The 21,086-nt window shown below is 35.3% G+C and overlaps 1 protein-coding gene across 3 annotated transcripts in view; it reads left to right on the top strand.

The window, feature by feature from the left end:
- Nucleotides 1-21,086, top strand: part of MARCHF1 (membrane associated ring-CH-type finger 1) — an 834,037-nt gene that overhangs the window by 513,022 nt on the left and 299,929 nt on the right. Inside the window, exon 3 of one of the 3 annotated variants that reach the window (XM_019025745.4) lies at nucleotides 5,917-6,065. The exons of the other annotated variants lie outside the window; for them this stretch is intronic. Coding sequence (XP_018881290.3) covers nucleotides 5,955-6,065 — 111 coding nt within the window. The 5' untranslated portion in view covers nucleotides 5,917-5,954. The remainder of the gene's footprint in view (nucleotides 1-5,916; nucleotides 6,066-21,086) is intronic. 3 annotated transcript variants of the gene reach the window in all.

Raw genomic sequence — 21,086 nt, 5'->3', positions numbered from 1 at the left:
ATGGGTCCAAGAAAAATTATTTTCAGGTTTTATGCAGCTTTCGCATTTTATAAGAATGGGAGTGATGACTTCCAAACTCTTTACATGTCATAGCTTAAACTGGAAGTCTCTACATTTCATTTTTATGTCTACAAGATTGGCCCAAGCTGTGTGCTGAGTTCCACACTAACACAGTCAATTCCATAAGGAAGGTTTTCTTTCAGTCATCACTTAAGAACACCAACTGCCCCATCTCTGGGTGTAACTATTTATGTGGGAGTTTCATTCTCTCTTTGGGGTCACTTACATCTCTTAGTATAATGAGGATTGGAAGAGTCACTATTGTTATAGTTTCTCCAAAGTTAACCTACCTAGAAGCCTCTCCTTCCTGTTCCTGAGGATCTCCAGGACAGTGGCTCATATTGCTACCAGTACTCTCTTTTCAAAAAGCTTTTCTCGGCCAGGCACGGTGGCTTATGCCTATAATCCCAGCACTTTGGGAGGCCGAAGCAGGTGGATCACCTGAGGTTAGGAGTTCAAGACCAGCCTGGCCAACATGGCAAGACCCTGTCTCTACTAAAAATCCAAAAAATTACCCGGGTGTGGTGGTGGGCACCTGTAATCCCAGCAACTTGGGAGGCTGAGGCAGGAGAATCGCTTGAACCTGGGAGGCAGAGGTTGCAGTGAGCCGAGATCACGCCATTGCACTCAACCTGGGGAACAAGAACTCCATTTCAAAAAAAAAAAAAAAAAAAGCTTTTCTCTCTGCACTGCCTCAATAGAGGAGAGAATGAGAGCCCTACTTCCTTGTATTGTGCCATTTCTTCATTCACCATCATGCCACCTTACAAGGTGAGGGTAGCTTATCTGAATTCATAGAAAGGTTAGTGGTTTTAAAAGTAATTGCAAGGTAGAGGCAAAATTTTTTAAAAGAAATCTGTACACTAAATATATATTTCAGATAGTCTAAGCTAAAAGCACCAAAGAATTTAAGCCTTCATTACAAGTCATGATTATTCAGAAAAGAACTCCTCTTTGCTTTCTTATTCATTGTATCATCAACAATTACTTATTGGATTCTATTTCAGTTGCTCTTCTACATCCTAGAATACAACTATGAACATCTCTCTCCATTTGAGACACCTAACATCCTACTCGCAGAAATTAAAAAGACCCCCAGGACACATCTCCAGTACATAGCAATAAATTTATCATATACAGTAATCTGTTCTTCCAGAATTCAACCCAAGCAAGAAGTCCTTAGCGGTCATTGGAACCCCAAGTCTTTAGGAACAATTCATGTGTAAGGACTGTGTGTGAGCACGTGAAAACATCCACTCAGAGGTCCACAGCAGCAGCAAATGTGAGTGATAGGCATGAATGTTAGAGTTTTCTCAATATATAGTGAGTAACTCTTAGAACACACACAGGCTCACACATTTTCACTTCTCTAATTGCAAGTTGTTCCTTTCATAATGGAAACTGAACTTTATTATTATTTAGGTGATGGGCTAATAGTTGAGACATGTTTCTTAATGACACATTAGCTAAATAAATACATAAAATCTCTAAAATTTTCCGTTTAGCAGCCCTTCACATTCTTAGACAAGACCATTCTCAAGTCTCAAATTTGAGAATAGGGAAGGTGGGCACTTTCTCAGTTCTATGCATGTGGTGAAGAGAGGGAGCATTCAGCTTAATCATAACTGCACAACTAGATAAGATATGGAATGGGCAAATTTGAGGAAGGAAATAGTTGAGGAGACAGAGAGATAAATAGAGGTAGGCAACTGCATCTTCCTGTGGCAAACAAATCTCTGCGTTTAAGATTAAATTACATTAGCCTTGGGGTAAAATAAAGTGAGTAGAATAAGCTTCACTTGGAGAAATCAGCCCAGCAGCGCTGCCAGGTTGCACAATTCTAGGCTTACCATGCTTATGGTGTTTAATATGAAAAGCATTCCTTGGAGTACAGTGCCATTTACATGGATTGCAATGTGGATGATGCCCCCACCCCGGAGTCGTGCAACACAGCTTGTAGTGACAGAAGCCTTTAGAATACTAACAATTTTAACTTTCATGTAAATTACTTGTAATTGTTACTTTCTTTGGAAAGTCTTCCAAAATCAGCCATCCCCTGCATCTGATGCTAAGTTAAATGTCTTTTCTCAACGTTTTCATAGTGCTCAGTATACTGCTATCATAGCTCTTATCTCACTGTCTTACAAAAACTGGGTTACTTCTCTGTTTCCCCTCCTAATGTAAGCTCTGGGTCTTTTCTCTCTCTGTACCAAAGGTTGCAAGCACAGTGTCTGGAACAAAGAAAATGTTCAGTAGATGTTTCCTGAATTAAAAGTAAATTATTCTCCACAAAATACACCCAATTGCTTTGCATTTTTTCCTAATATTAATTTGTTGTCAATGTAGTTCGCAGAGAATGCACTATGCTGCTATTTACTAAATTAAATATCTGCTTGAAGTAGCATATTAAAAATTAAGCTTAGTTAAATCTCAATTTCCTGTGATCATTATATAAGTTGCTCATTGCTGCATCTCATATTAGCTTGGTTCAATGACTAGATAGCAATTAACATGAGTGCTTAATGACCACTTTCCTATTTTGATATATTACTAATGATATTTACATTTTAAAGTGCTTTGGGGTTAATTATAAATGCTTATAATTTGCCTACCCTTCTGGTTGACAGCACATTCTTACACCTAAAAATATGATGAGTACTCCAGACCTGTGTAGGAAGAAGGCTGGTCTACAGAGGCTCAGCAATCAACATTTCAATTCTTCAGTTCTCTCAACTCATCTCAACTATTTTTAGAATCTATATTGTAGCATCGATAATGCAAAAAAGAAAATATTTTTGAAATGTGATCCAAACTTTAAGTGTTTTGTGATAACAGAAAAGAACATATTGTTATTGGGCAATTATAACACTCCCTTACCAACACGGATTTAAGGGGTAAGGCAATGGTCTTTCCTTGTTTTTTTTTTTTTTTTTTTTTTCCTCTCTCTGCCTGCCGATTTGCACCTATACTCATGCTGCTTCTTTTGAGACTTTATTTATTTATTTATTTATTTTTCGAGACAAAGTCCTGTTCTATTGCCCAGGCTGGAGTGCAGTGGCACCATCAGCTCACTACAACCTCCACCTCCCAGGTTCAAGCAATTCTCCTGCCCCAGCCTCCTAAGTACTGGCTGAGACTACAGGCACATGCCACCACGCCTGGCTAATTTTTTGTATTTTTAGTAGAGACAGGATTTCACCATGTTGGCCAGGCTGATCTTGAACCCCTGAGCTCAAGTGATCCTCCCACCTCGGCCTCCCAAAGTGCTGGGATTACAGGCATGAGCCATGGTGCCCAGCCCCTTTGGAGGCTATTTAAAAATTGACTTCTCCAGGAGATGATGCTGTGATTCTAACGTACCTGACAACTCAGAAGATGCATATTATTTAGAGGAAGTCATTAAACAAAATTTATCTCTTGGATATGAAATGAATGTCCAGATGTAGAAATGCAACTATCACAGGCATTTTTATTGTTTTCGTAGATTCTACATTAATATAATAAAAAGCTGAAGTGAAGCTGTGTAGTTAGATTGCTCTCTCTCATTTCACACGCTTAACTGTCTTTATAAACATTCCAATAAGTTCAAACTAAATTATAAACTTTGCAGTCCCTAGCAATGTATCTCGTTTCTTGTCTGCTTTCTTAAAATAGTCTGTACAATGTCCATGGATAGTATTCAATGATTATTATCAACATATTATTTATATTAAAAGTATGTGTTTTAACTTTCTGAATTATTTAGCCTAGCTAATAATCCTAAAATAAAATAATGACAGTTGTATGCAATAGAAAACTAGAATGCAGTTGGCATTTTGTTATAATACTTCAGCAGGTGTAGCCAAAAGTTTATAGCTTTTGTCATGATGATTTGTTGACAGCTGTCCAGCAAAACAGTTCGAAAAGATGATTTGCACAGGCCAGCTTCAAGGAAGATATGATTAGGGGGAGCAGGCAGTCACCTTAGAGTTGTGCAAGTAAGCGTACAAATCTAAAAATTAGAGATCAGAAAGATCCCAGTGGTTCATGGACTTTAAAATTCGCTAGAATAGATCGATGCACTGAACCCAAATCACATCAAAAATGAAAGTTATCCTCTTCTTATGATTACTATTCCTGCTTCAGTACCTAAAATATATTTGTGGATTAATGTTGACTGAATATAAGAAATGACATAGCTACTACCACCACAGCATCAAAAAGAATCTGAATGGAAGATAAGAAGTTGGCTACCTTTACAAACACATCTCAGAATGGATACTGATGGTGTCATAATTTTGTGGGCCACACGATTATGTTCTTCATTCATGAATGAATTTAGCATTTTATTATAAGTACTAAAGTGATATTTAATTATAGAGTTAAAATTGACAAAATGATAAATAATTTAGAAGTAGAACATTTGTTTATACTTGATTAAACTGTTTTGGTCATTATGTATCATTTCACTCCTTGCCTTTGAATAAAGATCCTCATTTTCATTTACTCTTAGCACACTTCAAGAAATGCAATTAAAAGCTGATGAGTAACCAAGATAGTGTTACTGGAATGAGGAAATATTTACTTTCTGTAGAGTGCAAATTAAATATGCAGATTTTGTATTGAATAGATCACAATTTTACATAAATCTCAAGCAATGTGTTTGAAAGGCCAAGCACTAATAATTTGTTGCCCATTCAAACAATTGTTTTCAAGTTCCCTTTATCATTTCTCTGTACCTCAATTGAATGAGTCACTCATATTAGATTGCTGGTCTTATTAAGAAATCCATTCTGTTGAGTATCTTAGACATTTTTAATAAAAGATCTTTTTTATCACTTTCGTATTTACATTGTTCAGATGCATTTAACTTGAGTATTTTGTCATTTAGATTAATAACTCAGAAATCTGTTAGTGCAACCGTTCTTATGTTACTTTTCTTAGTGCTGTGAAATGTGCAGTTTTGAATCTCTGAAATGTTATAAACGACCAGATTGCTAATTGCTTTGGATGCTGTGAAAAATAATTACTCCACATTATTTTTGATATTTAATTGACAGTGTAATGCGTTTAACTAAAGACCTGCAATAAACTATTTCTAATTACTGAGGGTGGTGGAGTGGAAAAGTAGGCTGTAAAACTTTACAAGGGAAACAATGTTTCTCCTTTATGTTAAAAGTCATTGTTGATATGACTTTTTCGGAGACAAAACATTCCCCCAAATAAGAAGTTCTAGAAATCTAGAAAGAGTTGTGGAATATTTCTACTCATGACATAGTAAGGATTTTTTTAAATTATTACTTTTGAATAGATTGTACTGGTGATAGATGTCATATACTTAATTTATTATACTTGCAGTAAATTTTTTTTCAGATGGCAGAACTTTATGAGAGAGAAAATCATGGCACTGCCAGAATGAGTAATATTTGTCACTGGCCTGTATTCGATTTATTCGGCTTCTGTAGGACATTTAGCTGAAAAGCTATGCCAAATTTTGGATGTCATTGAAATATGTAGATATTATCAGGAACCAGGTCTGTTCTTATTTCTTGAAGTAAGGACTTACTGTTATAAGCTGATCTCTGAAAATAACACTTAGAACCTGGCACAAGGAATTCTCATTGTCTACTAGTGTCACAAAGAGAGATATTTAGATGTTAGGCCCTTTGAAAAGATGTATACTCTTTCTATTGTCCTGTGACTCTAGGATATTAGTAATAATCAGCATATTCTTCTTTTCCTCCTTGTAACCCCTGGTTTTTTAAAAAAGTCTCAATTAGTGTTTTGTTATATTGTTGATTTAATTTTGATTATATGTATTTTCCAAAACACAGCTAAAATAAGTGACCTGTTTCAGGGAATGTAAATTATTTTCAGAATTTCAGAAATTGAAAAGGGATAAGAGGAAGGAGAAAATGCTGGGCTGGTGTGAAGCGATAGCCCGTAACCCTCACAGAATTCCAAACAACACGCGAACACCCGAGATCTCAGGGGATTTGGCTGACGCCTCACAAACCTCCACATTGGTGAGTGGAAAGTTACTTTACCTCAAGTTGGCTTATATGTAAATAGAATGCTAAAGAAATGTGGAGAGGATGACCTTATAAGTAAATGTTATCGTTGTTTACAACAGTATTTGCATTTGTATTATATAATATGTTCATATAGATTTGGTTAGTTAGCAAACTAATAAAAATACCTTAGTGACATATAATATTAGAGTTTAATTCCAATTAAACAACTGTTTCTCTTTTTGTTAGTTTGGACATCATCCATTTATTATGTTAGTGACCTTAAAAATATTTAAATTAAAGTTTATGTTCTTGGATTCTATACTGCGTAATGAAATCTTTGGAAGAAAAGTAAGTACAGAGTCATCTGAAGATGATTTAAAGAAAATCAGAATCCTACTTTCTGTATTTTTCTATATTTTTTCTAAAAATGTCTCAGTAATAGAATCAAAAATTATAATTTTCACAACAAATTGTGAATTACACAACTGCAAAAATAATTTGAAGACCAGTTCAAGAATGTGCTCCTTCATGTTTTGTTTTCTGCGATAAGTTTAAATGCTGAGCTTTAACTAGCTATCATTTTCCAAGGATTAGGACAAAGCACTCATTAGCATAAGGAGTTTTAAATGTTCTTTGTTTCGATTTGGCTGTAACATTCTTCATTTTAATTTAAAGGAGGAAAATTCCATTCGGTTTCCAGGTTTTAAACTAATATTAGATATATTTAAATTATTGTTTTACCTTTTTACAAGAATGAAAGTGTTTTGATTAGCCTGATTTATTAGCAGTTGAACATATAAGTAAATATGAACAAAGAATCATTTAGGTCTTTTTTTTACTGTTTATTTTGTTTTATTTTACAATTTCTGTTATTTGACTATCTTAGTATGTCTGGGCTGCTATTACAAAATGCCATAAACTGGTAACTTATGAAAAACAAAAATTTATTTCTCACAGTTCTAAAGTCTGGAGTCCAAGATTAAGGTGCTGGCTGTTTTGGTGTCTGGTGAGGGCCTGCTTTTCTGATTCATAGATGGTGCCTTCTCACTGTGTTCCTACATGGTGGAAGGGGCAAACAAGCTCCCTCAGGCTTCTTCTATAATGGCACTAATACCATGTATGAGGGCCCCACTCTCATGACCTAATCACCTCCCAAAGGCTCCACCTCCTAATACCATCACCTTGGGGGTTAGGATTTTGACATGAATTTTGGGAGGATACAAATATTCAGACCTTAGCAGTTACATAGAAATAGCGACCTTGAATTAACCTTAGTGAGTTGATATTAAGAGAAATCATCTGAAAGAATAGGCTTTCACTTGATAAAACATAGAAAGAGAAGTGAGGATCTTGCTTAAATCCCATCCTTAGATTGTAAGGGGAGGGCTGAAGATATGGAGAGATGTGTGCAAAACTACTGGATATTCAAAGTTTTAGGGAATGGTTTCCTTTTGAAATTGTCATCTGCATTGTCTCGTCTCACTCTAAAATGACTTATGTGTTACACTTGGATAGCACAAAACTGTGGGGCATGGGTTAACGCTACTAAAACATTGTATTACATAATATTTATGCATACAGCTGTACTTTGTCAGGTATCGTACTATAACCAAGCATTTTTAAGTAAGAAAAAATTACTGCTTCTGTGCTTTAGTGCTTAACTCCTATTTCATGGAATCATAGATCAAAAACCATAAAAACTGTGAGCAAATTTTTGGACTGGCTTTCTGCCTGTAATTGGGTAACCTAATAATAAACCTAATGACATCTTCATTTTACAGCTTGCACCATGGCCCAGGAAAATTAATTGACATTCCTAGTGCCACTTATCTAGTAAATAATAAAAGGGTTACTAGGAATGGGACTTCTCAAAACAATGCTTTTTCTGCTACACCTCATAATCTCAATTTCTTGATGACATTTTCTTCACATTCAAATAATTTTAATATAAAGAAAAAGATATCAAGTTACCAATGGAATTAAATCCAGTAATTAAATCTAATGCTGTATTACAGGGATAACCTCTATACACTTTAACATATAACCCCCAAATCTCAGTTTCTTAACATATAAAATAAGAGATTTCTTCCTTGTGTTATGGGCTGATGTGTGTTGGCCAGCTCTCCTTGGAGGTTCACTGCCAAATCATGATTTAAAAATCCAGACTCCTTCCATCTTTTGATGCTGCCTTTGTAAGCACATGGTCACGGGGGAAATGGAAGAGATTGTGTGGAACATCGAGCATGGGCCATTATGGAGCAGCCTTGAATGCAAGGACATCCTTCCATTTCAGGCCCAACTGAGTTGCAAGGGAGGCCTTTCTATGTGGCCAGGAAAAGGAGATGGAATTAGTGGCCATCTAGCCCATCTCTGCCACAGTCCATTTTACCGGCCACCAGATATTCATGTCATGTTCCATTATCTCCAGAAAAGAGATTATTACTCTTCACGAGTGACAACTCAGATTCTTTCAGTCACTAATTTCAGCACAAATCCGTGATCTCTGGTTAGCCATTGTCCTCATCAAATGATGAAAATGAATCACCCATGAACAAATTACCTGCATTTTGCAATCCACTTCCCACACACCCAATATAAAAGAGAAGCATAGGAAAAGGGAATCCACAATAAACCGTGATTCTTGGATAGAGAAAGAATCAGGTACACATGTCAATCACAGGCACAATCCTGCTGGAAAGACATTGTAAAGTCTCCCAATCTAGAGGTCAGAGAGGATCTTTGAATAAGCTCTGACCACCTCCCTGGGATATCTTCCTTGTCCATAGTTACCTCTAGCCTCTGGAAATGACTTCTCAGATGTTTCTCTTTTTCCGTTATTCTACTTAACCATGTTTGAAGTGCCTATTGAGAACTATATTACCTTAATTTTTTTTTCCTGTTTGGGGAAGATAATGGGACCTAGAGTTATTTTAAGCTTTAAACATTTAAGTGTTATATTCCGGAATCATGGGGTTTTAGTACAATTCCCTGAGATCTTAGCAGGATTTGCCTTGAGTCTGTTACACAAATGGAACTTTTCACTGGACCTTTGTTGTTCAGTGCCTTCATCAATATCATGTTCCACCATCTGGGCTTTAGAAGAAGCCAGCCATTTTGCTCAGTAAGTCCTGGAAACTTCTGTATTCTGTTTCTCTACGTATCTGCCTTCACACTAGCCACTCAATGTTTCTCTTGTAATACCCTGCCAAACGTAGCCAGTAATAGTCAACACACACTATTAAAGTTTTGTTTTCCAATCTCTTTTGAGTATTGCCAGCCCAGCAGACTCACTGCCTCTCTAGTTAATTCAAACAGCAGTTTTGCCAAGAGTTTTGACAAAACATTATTCAACTAGAAGGCTTTCTACCTTTGAAATCAGTTTCCTTTCTGCCCATTGCCCAGCTATTAAAGAAATGCTGTATATTTTAGATTTTTGCTATGGTAGCATAGGCTTTGGCTTCAAATTTCTGTATTTCAATAGTATAAAAATTGGAGTACAGTCAAGAAAACAGAAAGAAAACCAGCAGTTTTAACAAACAGAATATAATATGCAAAAGTATTTAATCTGGTATTGGAAAGCTAAAATGTCAAAAAGGTTCACAAGTTTAACGTCTGAAGAAGTAACAACCACTCATACAGAAGAGTAACAGAGGGAGGAGGCTGGAATTGTTAGAATCTGAAAGGCTAGAGGACAAGCCCCTCAAAACTGTGCCTCGGGCCTCTGAGGAGGAGTACCTCTCCCCAGATACAGATACCTCAGGGGTTCAGAGGCGGGATCCTGTGGATCTAGGGCCCAGACCCCTGAAGGGGGTGCACTTCTCTATTTTTATACATCTGGGGTGGTGGTGGTGCAATAAAGATAGTTCAGCAAGTGTGAAATAAACTTAGAAACTGGACCCAACGTCCATTGCTGATCTAAAGAAGCATTCCTGGAATGACACTGACAGAAACAGGATAAACAAGAATGAGTCCTTTCTCCTCCTGACCTCTAGTTGCCTTCAGGACTACCATTGGCAGAACCCAACCAAAAAGTTAGTGGCAAAGAAGAAATCTGGTTTGAAGGCTCCCAGCTTTAGGATCTTGAGGTAGAATATAGAAAAATGGGTTTAGGGCCGAGAGGTAATAACTTAGTAATCAGTATAGAAAGTTAAGGATAGAAGCCTTAATAAATAAACTCAGACATTTCAGACTTAACATGATAAAGGTTTGTTTTTGCTCACCAGTCACTCTGATACAGATAATTTGACACTCCAACCAAAAACAAAAAAAAATGCAGAGTTCTCCTGCTGCTATTATATTATAAATATGGCTTTTGAATTTATCAGAGAAGAGAAAGAATGGGAGTGGGTAATCATGGAGATATATGGTTTAGGTTTGGAAGTGATATGCATCACTTCTACCCTGATACCTTTGGCTGGAAACCAGTGACATAGACTAATGGATCTGTAGGAACGATGAAACATACAATCTTCTTATGTAACCTGAATAGGGAAATTGAAAGCGTTTAGCCAGCTTCTATCACAAATGCATTTCTTCTTTGGTAAGTAGCCTGCTTATCCTACATTTCCATTGTATATACCCATGCTTTTATTATTACTATTTTGCTGTCACCCATATCAGTTGAGGCTTTCCGGTACAAATTATACCCATCTAAAGATGATGATAATAATGATGGTGGCTGATTATTATGTTCCAAGAACTTTTCTAAGTGTTTTACAAATATTCTCATTTTTAACACTTACTACAATCCAGTTTGGCAAGTGTGATAATTACCCCCATTTTATAAATGAAGAATCTGAGGTATAGAGAAACTTAAAAACCTGTCCAAGGTGACTTAGGTAATAACTTGTGAAACTGAGATTCCAACAGTCCAATCAGTCTCAATCTAGAGGGCCACTCTATCACGTCTTTCTCAGGTTAAGGGGAAGAACACAGTCATTATTTGGATTGTACATATTTGACTAAACACAAAGATTATAAATGAGATAATAATTCATTGCACTGTGGCATAAAGACAAATAGGATCTTTCCTTTATAATCCAAGATTATACATATCTACTGAATTATTTTCTGCTCTGCATTGACTGACTTATAGCCAGTCTCACAGCCGTTTTCTGTATAGAATTCTCCATAACTGACCTGATTGAAAAGAGTAGTTATTTTTTCCTTTTTTAATCTGTAGAGCAATTCATACTACCTGTGTTTTAAATTCGGAATATATTTATTGAGCTGAAAATCTTTCATAATGAATAATAACCTTGAGGGGTTTGGAAGATTATGCTTATTAAGCACATATCCTCACAATTGTAACCTAAGGGCGGGAAGTGGCCTCCTCTTGTATAACAGCCAGGGGAGAAACCTCTCTTTTAAATTTAGTGTAACACAATTTTACTCGTTGAAAACAAAAACATCTTATGCCAACTATACCCTTAAGGAATTTACTGAATCAAGTAAGAGTTTCAATATTAAATTTAAAATGAGAGCAAAGGAGATCATAAGAATCAGAAGTAAGAAGGTGAAAATTTTATGAGGATTAGAGTTGAAAAATCCATGGAAGTCAAAACAAGAAGATTAAAAAAATGTCATTTTAGATGATCAGCAATGACTCTGGAGAAAATTACACTCCTATAATCAATTATGATTTTTTGAGGCTCCAAATAGACTGGAGTTACAAAGAAAAAAAGAACAAAGTGTCACTCTATGTGTTTGATAGAGGTGACTTGCTACTTTTAAACATATATTCATCAGCTCAGAGCACACTTTCTTGCCTGTGTATTATATTCCAGGATGAGATGCTTGTTGCTCTAGAAAAAAATTAAAGAGGAGAAACTAGATAAGAAACTCTCAAGGAGAAGTATGTAATACTCATACATGAAATTAAAATGAAAAATGATTTGTAATCAGACATATACAACTTTTCAAAGCAGTCTTTATGTCCATCATTTCATTACAGCTACAACCCATTTTACTCAGATGCACACAATGCAGATTTCATTATTCAAACAGATAATAAAATAGGACTGTTAAGAGTTTAGGCATTACACTCCAAATCATAAGAATTTAGGTCTTCTAATTTTTAGGTTATTTATACACAACACACATTATAAGAAGTTGATACTGTTGTTTGCACAACACTAGTGGAAAGACTATAACTCAGCCGGGTGCAGTGGCTCATGCCTGTAATCCCAGCATTTTGGGAGGCTGAGGCAGGAGGATCGCTTGATGCCTGGAGTTCGAGACTAGCCTGGCCAACATGGTGAAATCCCGTCTCTAATAAAATACAAAAAGTTAGCCAGGCCTGGTGGCAGTCGCCTGTAATCCCAGCTACTTGGGAGACTGAGGCAGGTGAATCGCTTGAACCCAGGAGGCGGAGGTTGCAGTAAGCCAAGATCTCACCACTGCACTCCAGCCTGGGTGACAGAGTGAGACTCCATCTCAAAAAAAAAAAAAAAAAAAAAAAAAAAAAAAAAGGCAAACTGTAATTCGAAAAGATCAAATGAAAAAAAAAGGTAGTAGCAGGTAAGAAGGGAGCATTGGTGAGCTTGGGTTCTGTCAGATTTTAAATGCCAAGATTTTTCTAATTTAACATAAACAATCTCTAGAAATAAAACAAATTTACTGATAATACATGTTTTGCAAGTCAAATTTTCAGCTACTGAACCAAATACCTTCTTACACAGCCTAAGTATTAATAAAACAAGCAGCTAAAAATAAACGTTTAATTTTGTCATAATCTTTTGTTTTCAAAGTAGAGTAGATGTATTAAAAGTTAAAGTTTCAAACTTATGAAACGAAAGATCAAGAACGAAAAGTATATACTTTTATTTTGACTTTTAGAAGTATGTAAATGAATTTTATGTTTTAATCGAGGAATCTTATCATTATCACCTTATTTGTTGTTCTAGTTCTTGTTACTCATAGGCCATTCAATTATCGTTTGTTTGAAGCTAAACCAGCCCACTTGGGTATTTCAATAGTACGGATGAAAGCAGCCCCTGGACTTGAGACTTTTTTTCTTCTAGAATCCCATTCTTTGTTATTTCATAAACACTGCCATTCTCTGGATATCATACAGAAAACAATCTGGCTTTCACTCAGCCCATTGTGCTCTGCTCAAGCTGTTTATGCATCCCACAAATTGTATTAAGTTTTTATTATATTCCTTGAGCAGAGCACATGAACTGAGCAAAAGTAAGATTGTGTTTTTCTTATAAAGCTCTATTAAGCACAATATCTTGTATATTAAACGTTTTCTGCTTATTAGAAATGCCATATGCCTTAAAATATGGAAGAACTAATCATAAAGATCAAACAAGTCTGAGATGGTTTCTGTGATCAAAATACATTGTAAAAGTTTCAGAAACTAAAATGATTACAAAATTACATTCTGTTATACTAATATTCTGCCTTCAGTAAGAATCTAGAATATTGCAGATAGTTTCCCCAATGCATATGACAATGAAATGTAAATTTGTCCTTACAAAGAAACCAAATTTACCGGTTAATATTTACCAGTGACATCCTCCTCACTCTCTTCCGAGTTATTCCCATCTTCTACTTTTAGTCTATTACGAGGTTAAAGGAAATCATACATCCACCTACAGCAAATAGACCAGAATTGCCCCGCAAACATAGCCTCTGTTGGAACCCAAATAAATCGTAAACAGAAAGAGGAGGTTGAGTATATTAAATTTCTCAGTGAACCTATTGCCGTATTTCTAGCAGACTCACCCTTATTTCTTTTAGTCTCTGAGCAAGTGGGCCAGATTATTATACAGTGGCCTTAATGCATTCTGAAAATAAATCAAGTCAGAGCAGATAAGAGTTTTCAGTTGCGGTTCCTCATTTTTCTCCCTCCTTTTAATTCTTTCTTATTCAATCATGTATCAGTTATTGTTTCCAATTGCTATTACAAAGCCTTTACTAAGTACTGCCAAAGGCAATGGTGAATGAAATCTAAATTTTTATTAGAATAACCATCACAAACAAATGAGAGAAATTAAGCAAAAGACGTGATGCCTTTAAAGAACTTTGATTTTTATAAGAAAGTAAAATCATTAAAAATATGTCCCAATGGTTGTTATGGAAACAGATTGAATTGAAGAATGCAAAGGGGAGACTGATGCTTTAAACTTCACACCGTGAGGAAAAAATTACATTAGCTGTGCAGCTTAAAGTATCGTATTAACTTTAATTGTATAGTTACTGAACAATGTCAAAACATGATTATTCACAATAGTAATAATTGATCTAAATATGCTCCTTACATGAATAAATCGTTTCCTCTATGGAGTAAAGTCATGAGATCATGTTCACAGCTGCTCTTTATCAAAATGTGTCATGTCTGTGTGCTTAATTTAGATATAAATGAAGTTGTGAGTTCCTCCGAAAGATGTTTAATTCTTAGTGGTTGTTTAATTCTGCTATGTGTGTATAGTGTTTAGAACACTTTAGTTTTTTAAGATCTTAATTTCATTATCAGAGGATCAGTGGGTGGGTACTCAAACAGGAGAGGCCTTACGTGTGTATATGTGTGTGTGTGTGTGTGTGTGTGTAACTGAGGTGCATTGTTTCTCCCCATTCACAGATAACAAAGATACCGAAGGTTTCTTCTTTGTCTTTGGTTTTGTGAGAATGTTTTTATGTTTTATAAAAATGGAGCAGGCAGGACAGATTAGCCTTGTCTTTGTTGAGTCAGCTTGGTTTTGCCTCAGAATAAAAATTGTAACTGGAAATAAATGGGACCTGTTAGAATAGGACTACATAATCCAGAGCTGTTTCCATGTAAAAGACAAGTGAAATAAATAAATTATAGTTCTCAAAGAAATGTATATATCAAGGCACAATAATTAATAATACAATCATAATATTGTAATGCTTTTTCCAAGCCAAAGATTTTGGATGTTTACTCTAAAAGTTCTCAGTAACTCTGAAAGTAGGTAATAGCTCTTCTCCTTATACAGAGAGAGAAATTAAGGTCCAGAAAGATTAGAAAAGTGGTGGAATAGGAACCCAGAGTCCTATATCTTCCCAGTCCTTTATGCTGCTTCATACAGAATATTTTCTTCATGTAAATATTTGATAGACAGTTACATGATATAGCATGACGGTTCTTAACCTGGCACAATTACTCTGCTGATTCTCCATCTGCAACATGCAAGCTTCTTAAGTCCATTATCAACCACCAGGCCCATTACAGATTGCACTGTCTAATTAATGAAGTGTTTAGTATTCAGCATTGTACATTGCTAAGTTGCAATTTTGGGCTCCATAGCTGTCTGTTATCATGGAACAAAATAGGAATAAATGAATCACAGAGAAAATGAATGATTGGCTATATTCTTATTCAGAAATATTTCAATCACAGTAATCACCCAGTTGGAAAATATCTTCATTAATTTACCTGGCTACTCTATATTGAATCATTTATGTGCCAAACACTATACTATGCAACAAATATGCAGTTTGGTTTTTTTTTAAAGACACAACCCTTATCCTCATTAACCTAGTCACATTGGCCTTGGCAAATAATTTATAATTAAGTCCCAAAAAGCAGTTGCAACAAAAACAAAAATTGTTCAGTGGGAGCAAATTAAATTAAAGAACGCTGCACAGCAAAAGAAACTATCAACAGAATAAACAGACAACCTATAGGATGGGAGAAAACATTTACAAGCTATGCATCCAACAAAAGTCTAATATCCAGAATCTATAAAAAACTTAATTCAACAAACAGAAAACAAGGAACACCATTAAAACATGGGCAAAAACTAACACAGGAACAGAAAACCACATGCCTCATGCTCTCACTTATAAGTGGGAGCTGAATGACGAGAACACAGGGACGTATAGCGGGGAACACATGCTGGGACCTTTCAGAGAGTGGAAGGTTGGGGTAGGGAGAGGATCAGGAAAAATGATGGATACTAGGCTTAATACTAGGGTGATGAAATAATATGTACAACAAACCCTCATGATACAAGTGTAGCCATGTAACAAAACTGTACTTTGTACCCCTGAAGTTAAAAGTTTTTTAAAAAAGAAAACAAATTGAAAAAAAATGAGCAAGGGGCATGAACCAACACTTCTTAAAAGAAGACATACAGGCATCCAACAAACATATGGAAAAATACTCATCGTCACTTATCATTAAAGAAATGCCAATCAAAACCACAATGACATACCATCTCACACCACTCCAGAATGGCCACTATTAAAAAGTTAAAAAAAAATAGATATTCTCACTTATAAGTAGGGGCTGAACAATGAGAACACATGGACACAAGGAGAAGAACAACACACACTGGGTCCTGTCAGGGGCAAGTGGCAGGGGGAGAGAATTAAGGAAAGGAGCTAATGCATGCTGGGCTTAATACCTAGGTGATGGGTTGATAGATGCAGCAAACCACCATGGCACATGCTTACCTATGTAACAAACCTGCACATCCTGCACATGTACCCTGGAACTTAAAAAATAAAATAATAATTAAAAAAAAACAGGTGTTGGCAAGGTTGCAGAGAAAAGCCAGCACAGATACACTGCTGGTGGAAACTTACATTAGTTCAGCCACTGTGGTAAGCAGTGTGGAGATTCCTCAAAGGACTTGAAACAAACCTGCCATTCAACCCAGCAATCTCATTACTAGGTATACATCCAAAGAAAAATAAAGTGTACTACCAAAAAAACACATGCACTCGCATGTTCATTGCAGCACTATTCACAATATCAAAGACAGGGAATCAACCTAGATACCCATCAATGGTGGATTGAATAACGAAAATATGGCACATTTCCACCATGAAATACTATGCAGCCAAGAAAAGAATAAAATCATGTCCTTTGCAGCAACGTGGATGCAACTGGAGGCCATTATCCTTAGTGAACTAATACAGGAACAGAAAACCAAATACTGCATATTCATACATATAAGCAGCAGCTAAACACTGAATACACGTGGACACAAAGAGGGGAAGCAATAAACACTGGGGACTACTTGAAGAGGGAGGAGGGCAGGGGGACATAGGTTGAAAAACTACCTGTTGCACCCTGTATTCACTAACTGGGTGAGGGGATCATTCTTACACCACACATCAACGACACACAATTTACCCATGTAACACACCTGCACATGCATCCCCTGAACCTGAAATAAAAGTTAAGAGAGAGGGAATAAAAAAGAGAAAACAATGGGTATTCCCAGTAAACAGTGAAGAGGAGCATGTGTCAAACAAATTCTTTGGGAATGAAACAAAGACATGTAAGTGTATTTGTATTCACTCACTTTACAAAACACAGGGTAGAAAAATAACATGATAAAAGCAAATATTGCTAACATTTATTGAATACATACTATGTGCCATGAGCACCTGACACGTTAACAACTCATTTAATCCCCACCACAGCATTATAAGAAATGTACAAACTCCTCATTTTGTAGAGGAAAACGGCAAGTAATTTGTCAAAGTTTACCCTGTAAGTAAATCAAATTTTAGGATCCATGCTCTAAGACACTCTTCTATACTGCAAAAAAAATATGCTCAGGTAAAGATACAAATATTGACTTCATTAAAAAATAAGCTTAATTTAAATTCATATTTAACTAACCATTACTAAACACTTATTTTACAAATACATGTAATATTCTCTAATATCTATATATACATATATATCTTAGAGATACATGATTCTCAAAATAGGCCTCTAATGTAGATACTGTATTCCCCATTTCACAGATGGGAATCTAGAATTTTGGTTAAACATCTCGCCCAAGGTGACACATTAAGATTGGATAGACAGATAGATATCACATATACATGATATGGCTGGGTGATTATCCTCATGGGTACAAATAATTATCCACTACATTTCTGGAGGAAGAGGTGAGGTTGTTTAATAGATTCTCTTTTTTAGGCTTAATTTGTTTTAACTTTTTAGCATAATGTCATTCAGGAAAGTATTCAACATTTGAAGCCAATTCCTTAGGTTAAAAGCCAAAAGCCACCTCTTAGTTGATGGCCCGTTAAATTATTTTTATATCACCATAGTAATTGTCAACTGTAATTATTAGGTGAAATAATCCATAAGTACAGCTTTGTGATTCCACATTAAGAAACCAGCAACTCAAATGCTGATATGAGAACTTAGACACCTGGTTTCTGTGTGTTTGATGCAGCCTACAGGAATAAAATTTAACAATCCAGTAATTCTTTAAAGATAAAAAATGAAATAGCTTTTCACACTGCAGTTACCAAATTGTCAGCTTCCACAGACACATTGTCATACCAACCAAACTTTATTACACATATTGCAATGAGACTGCAAACAAGAATTGGTTATCTTGTTTTCATGGGTTGAATAATTTCACCTATGGAAATTAGACAAACTAGAACTATCCAATGGGCATAAAATTGCTGATGTTGTTATTGCCTCTGACTATGTGAGAATAAATTCAAAAATTAGTGCAACTATATGCATAACTGTATTATGCAAGCCTGGAAACATATCATTAACTATATTTTCTGTAATTTCTTATATTTAGGCTCCACTGCTACTGGCTCGTATTAATTCTTTTTTAAAAAAAAAATAGACTGTATTTTATATAGCAATTTTATGTTCTTAGCAATATTGAGCAAAAGGTATAGAGATTTTTCATATACCCCAGCCCCTACACAAGCATAGTCTCCCCAACTGTTAACATCCCCAAAGTGGTCCATTTGTTATAGCTGATGAACCTACATTCGCATGTCATAATCACTCAAAGTCTATTGTTTATATTGGAGTTCACTCTTGGTTTTGTACATTCTGTGGGTTTGGACAAATTTATAATCGCATGTTTCCACCATGATAGTAGCATAAAGAGTAGTTTCACTGCCCCAAAAATCCTCTGCTCCATCTCTTCATCCCTGCCTCCTCCCTGGCCCCCATGTATTAATTTTTTTAGTGAAAGAATTACATTCTTTTACCTAATCTTAATACAGTGTGTGCTAATCTTTGAATTACTATAATATGTTGAGTTTGCTATACAAAGGTAAATGCAGTACAGAGATTTTTTTAAAAATTGCTCATAAAAATGCTTTCTTCCAGATTTATTGATGTATATTTGCCAAGTAAAAATTGTATATGCCCATTTAAGTTGTATATCGTGATGTCTTTATATACATATACATATACATTGTAAAATGATTACCAAAATCATTAATTAATTAACATATTCATTACTTAACATAGTTATGAGTATATATCTCTGTGTTGGGGGTCAGGGGTGAGAACACTTAAGGTCAATTCTTAGCAAATTTCAAGTATACATTGCAACATTATTAACTAGAGTCACCATGCTTACATTAGATTACTGAATCTTTGTATATTTTGATGAGCATCTCTCCTTTTCCCCCACCTTCCAGCCCCTGGGAACCACCATTCTACTCTGCTTTTTAGATTCCATATGTAAGTGAGATCATACTTTTATTCTACCTTCTCGTTTTCAAGGGACAAACTGATGTTTTCTTCAAATCAGGTTAAACTGTTGGGTACTATGCTCACTACCTGAGTGCTGGGATCAGTTGTACCCCAAACTTCAGCATCACACAATATACCCATGAAACAAATTTGCACATGGAACCCCAAATCAAAAGCTGAATTTATAAAAATAAGTAAGTAAAAGTGTTTCATTCAAATCATCTGCCTTTTTCTGCTTCCTTTCGACACAAATGTCTGCTTTCCTTTCAGAGTGGTAGATTGAACACGCCCCATTCCCTTCCTGGGGACCTCCAAAAAAAGGATTGTATAAAAATACAAAAAGGAATAAAACCATTACAGTGAATAAAGATTTCAACGAATTTCAGAAATGTAAAAGGCATAATTTATTTCACTTCTGTATCAGTTGTGAGGTCATGTTTTTCTAGAGCCATCTCTGTTTCATCCAAATGATAATTAGATTGTCAAATTTATTAGCATAAAGTGGGTCCTATTGTTCACTTAATGTCTATAAAATCTATAGTGATGTCATCTTTTCTGTTCAAATATTGATATTTTGCTTAGTCTCTTTTTTTGTGATATTTCTTGCTAGGTATGATCCATGTTTTCCAAAGAACAGACTTTAGGCTTTTTCAGTTTTCTCTATTGTACATTTTTTTTTCTTTATAGCTCAAGTGAGATATATTTTACATATCATTAAGTTGATTCATTTAAAGCACACATTTCAGTGGTTTTAATATATTTACAGAGTTCTGCAATCATCAGTATAATCTAAATCTGGAACATTTTCAGCATCCCAAAAGAAACTTGTATGCATTAGCAGTTACTCACCAGCCCTTCCTCCATTCCCAACCAGTATTTGCCTCCTCCAACTAGGCAACTATGATCCACTTTGTCTCTGCAGATGTGTCTAATCTAGACATCTCATATAAATTGAATCATGCAATATGTAGTCTTTTGTGACTGACATCTTTTATTTAGCATGTTTTTGAGGTTCATCCATGTTGTTGCATGTGTCAAAACTTCATTTTATTGTTAATATTTCATTGTATGAATACAACCTACTTTATTATTTGTCCATCAGTTGATTTGGGTTGTTTTCACTTCTTGGAGATTCTGAATAATCCTGCTATGATCATTCAAAATGCAAGCTTTTATGTGAACTATATTTTTATATTCTTGGTTAGATGCTTAGGAGTGGAATTGATTGGTCTTATGGTAACTCAGTGTTTAACAATTTAAGGTACTGAAAAATGTTTTCCACAGTGGATGTACTATTTTAAATTTCCACTAGGAATGTATGAGAATTTCCATTTCTATTCTTTTTTTCCAACACTTGTTATTGTCTGTCTTTTTTTTACAGCCATTCTAATTGGTATGAAGTGGTATTTTATGAAGATTTTGATTTTGATTTATCTGCTAACTAATGATGGTGATCTTTTCCTGTGTTTATTAGCTATCCATATATCTTCTTTCAAGAAATGTCTATTCAACTTTTTATGATTATGTTGTCAGAGTTATTTTTGTATTCTACATACAAGTCCCCTATTAGATATAAG

Source organism: Gorilla gorilla, chromosome 3 (genome assembly GCF_029281585.2).
Source record: "Gorilla gorilla gorilla isolate KB3781 chromosome 3, NHGRI_mGorGor1-v2.1_pri, whole genome shotgun sequence".
Classification (NCBI taxonomy): domain Eukaryota; kingdom Metazoa; phylum Chordata; class Mammalia; order Primates; family Hominidae; genus Gorilla; species Gorilla gorilla.
Note: the sequence above shows the minus strand (reverse complement) of the source record. Positions and strands in the feature narration are given on the sequence as shown.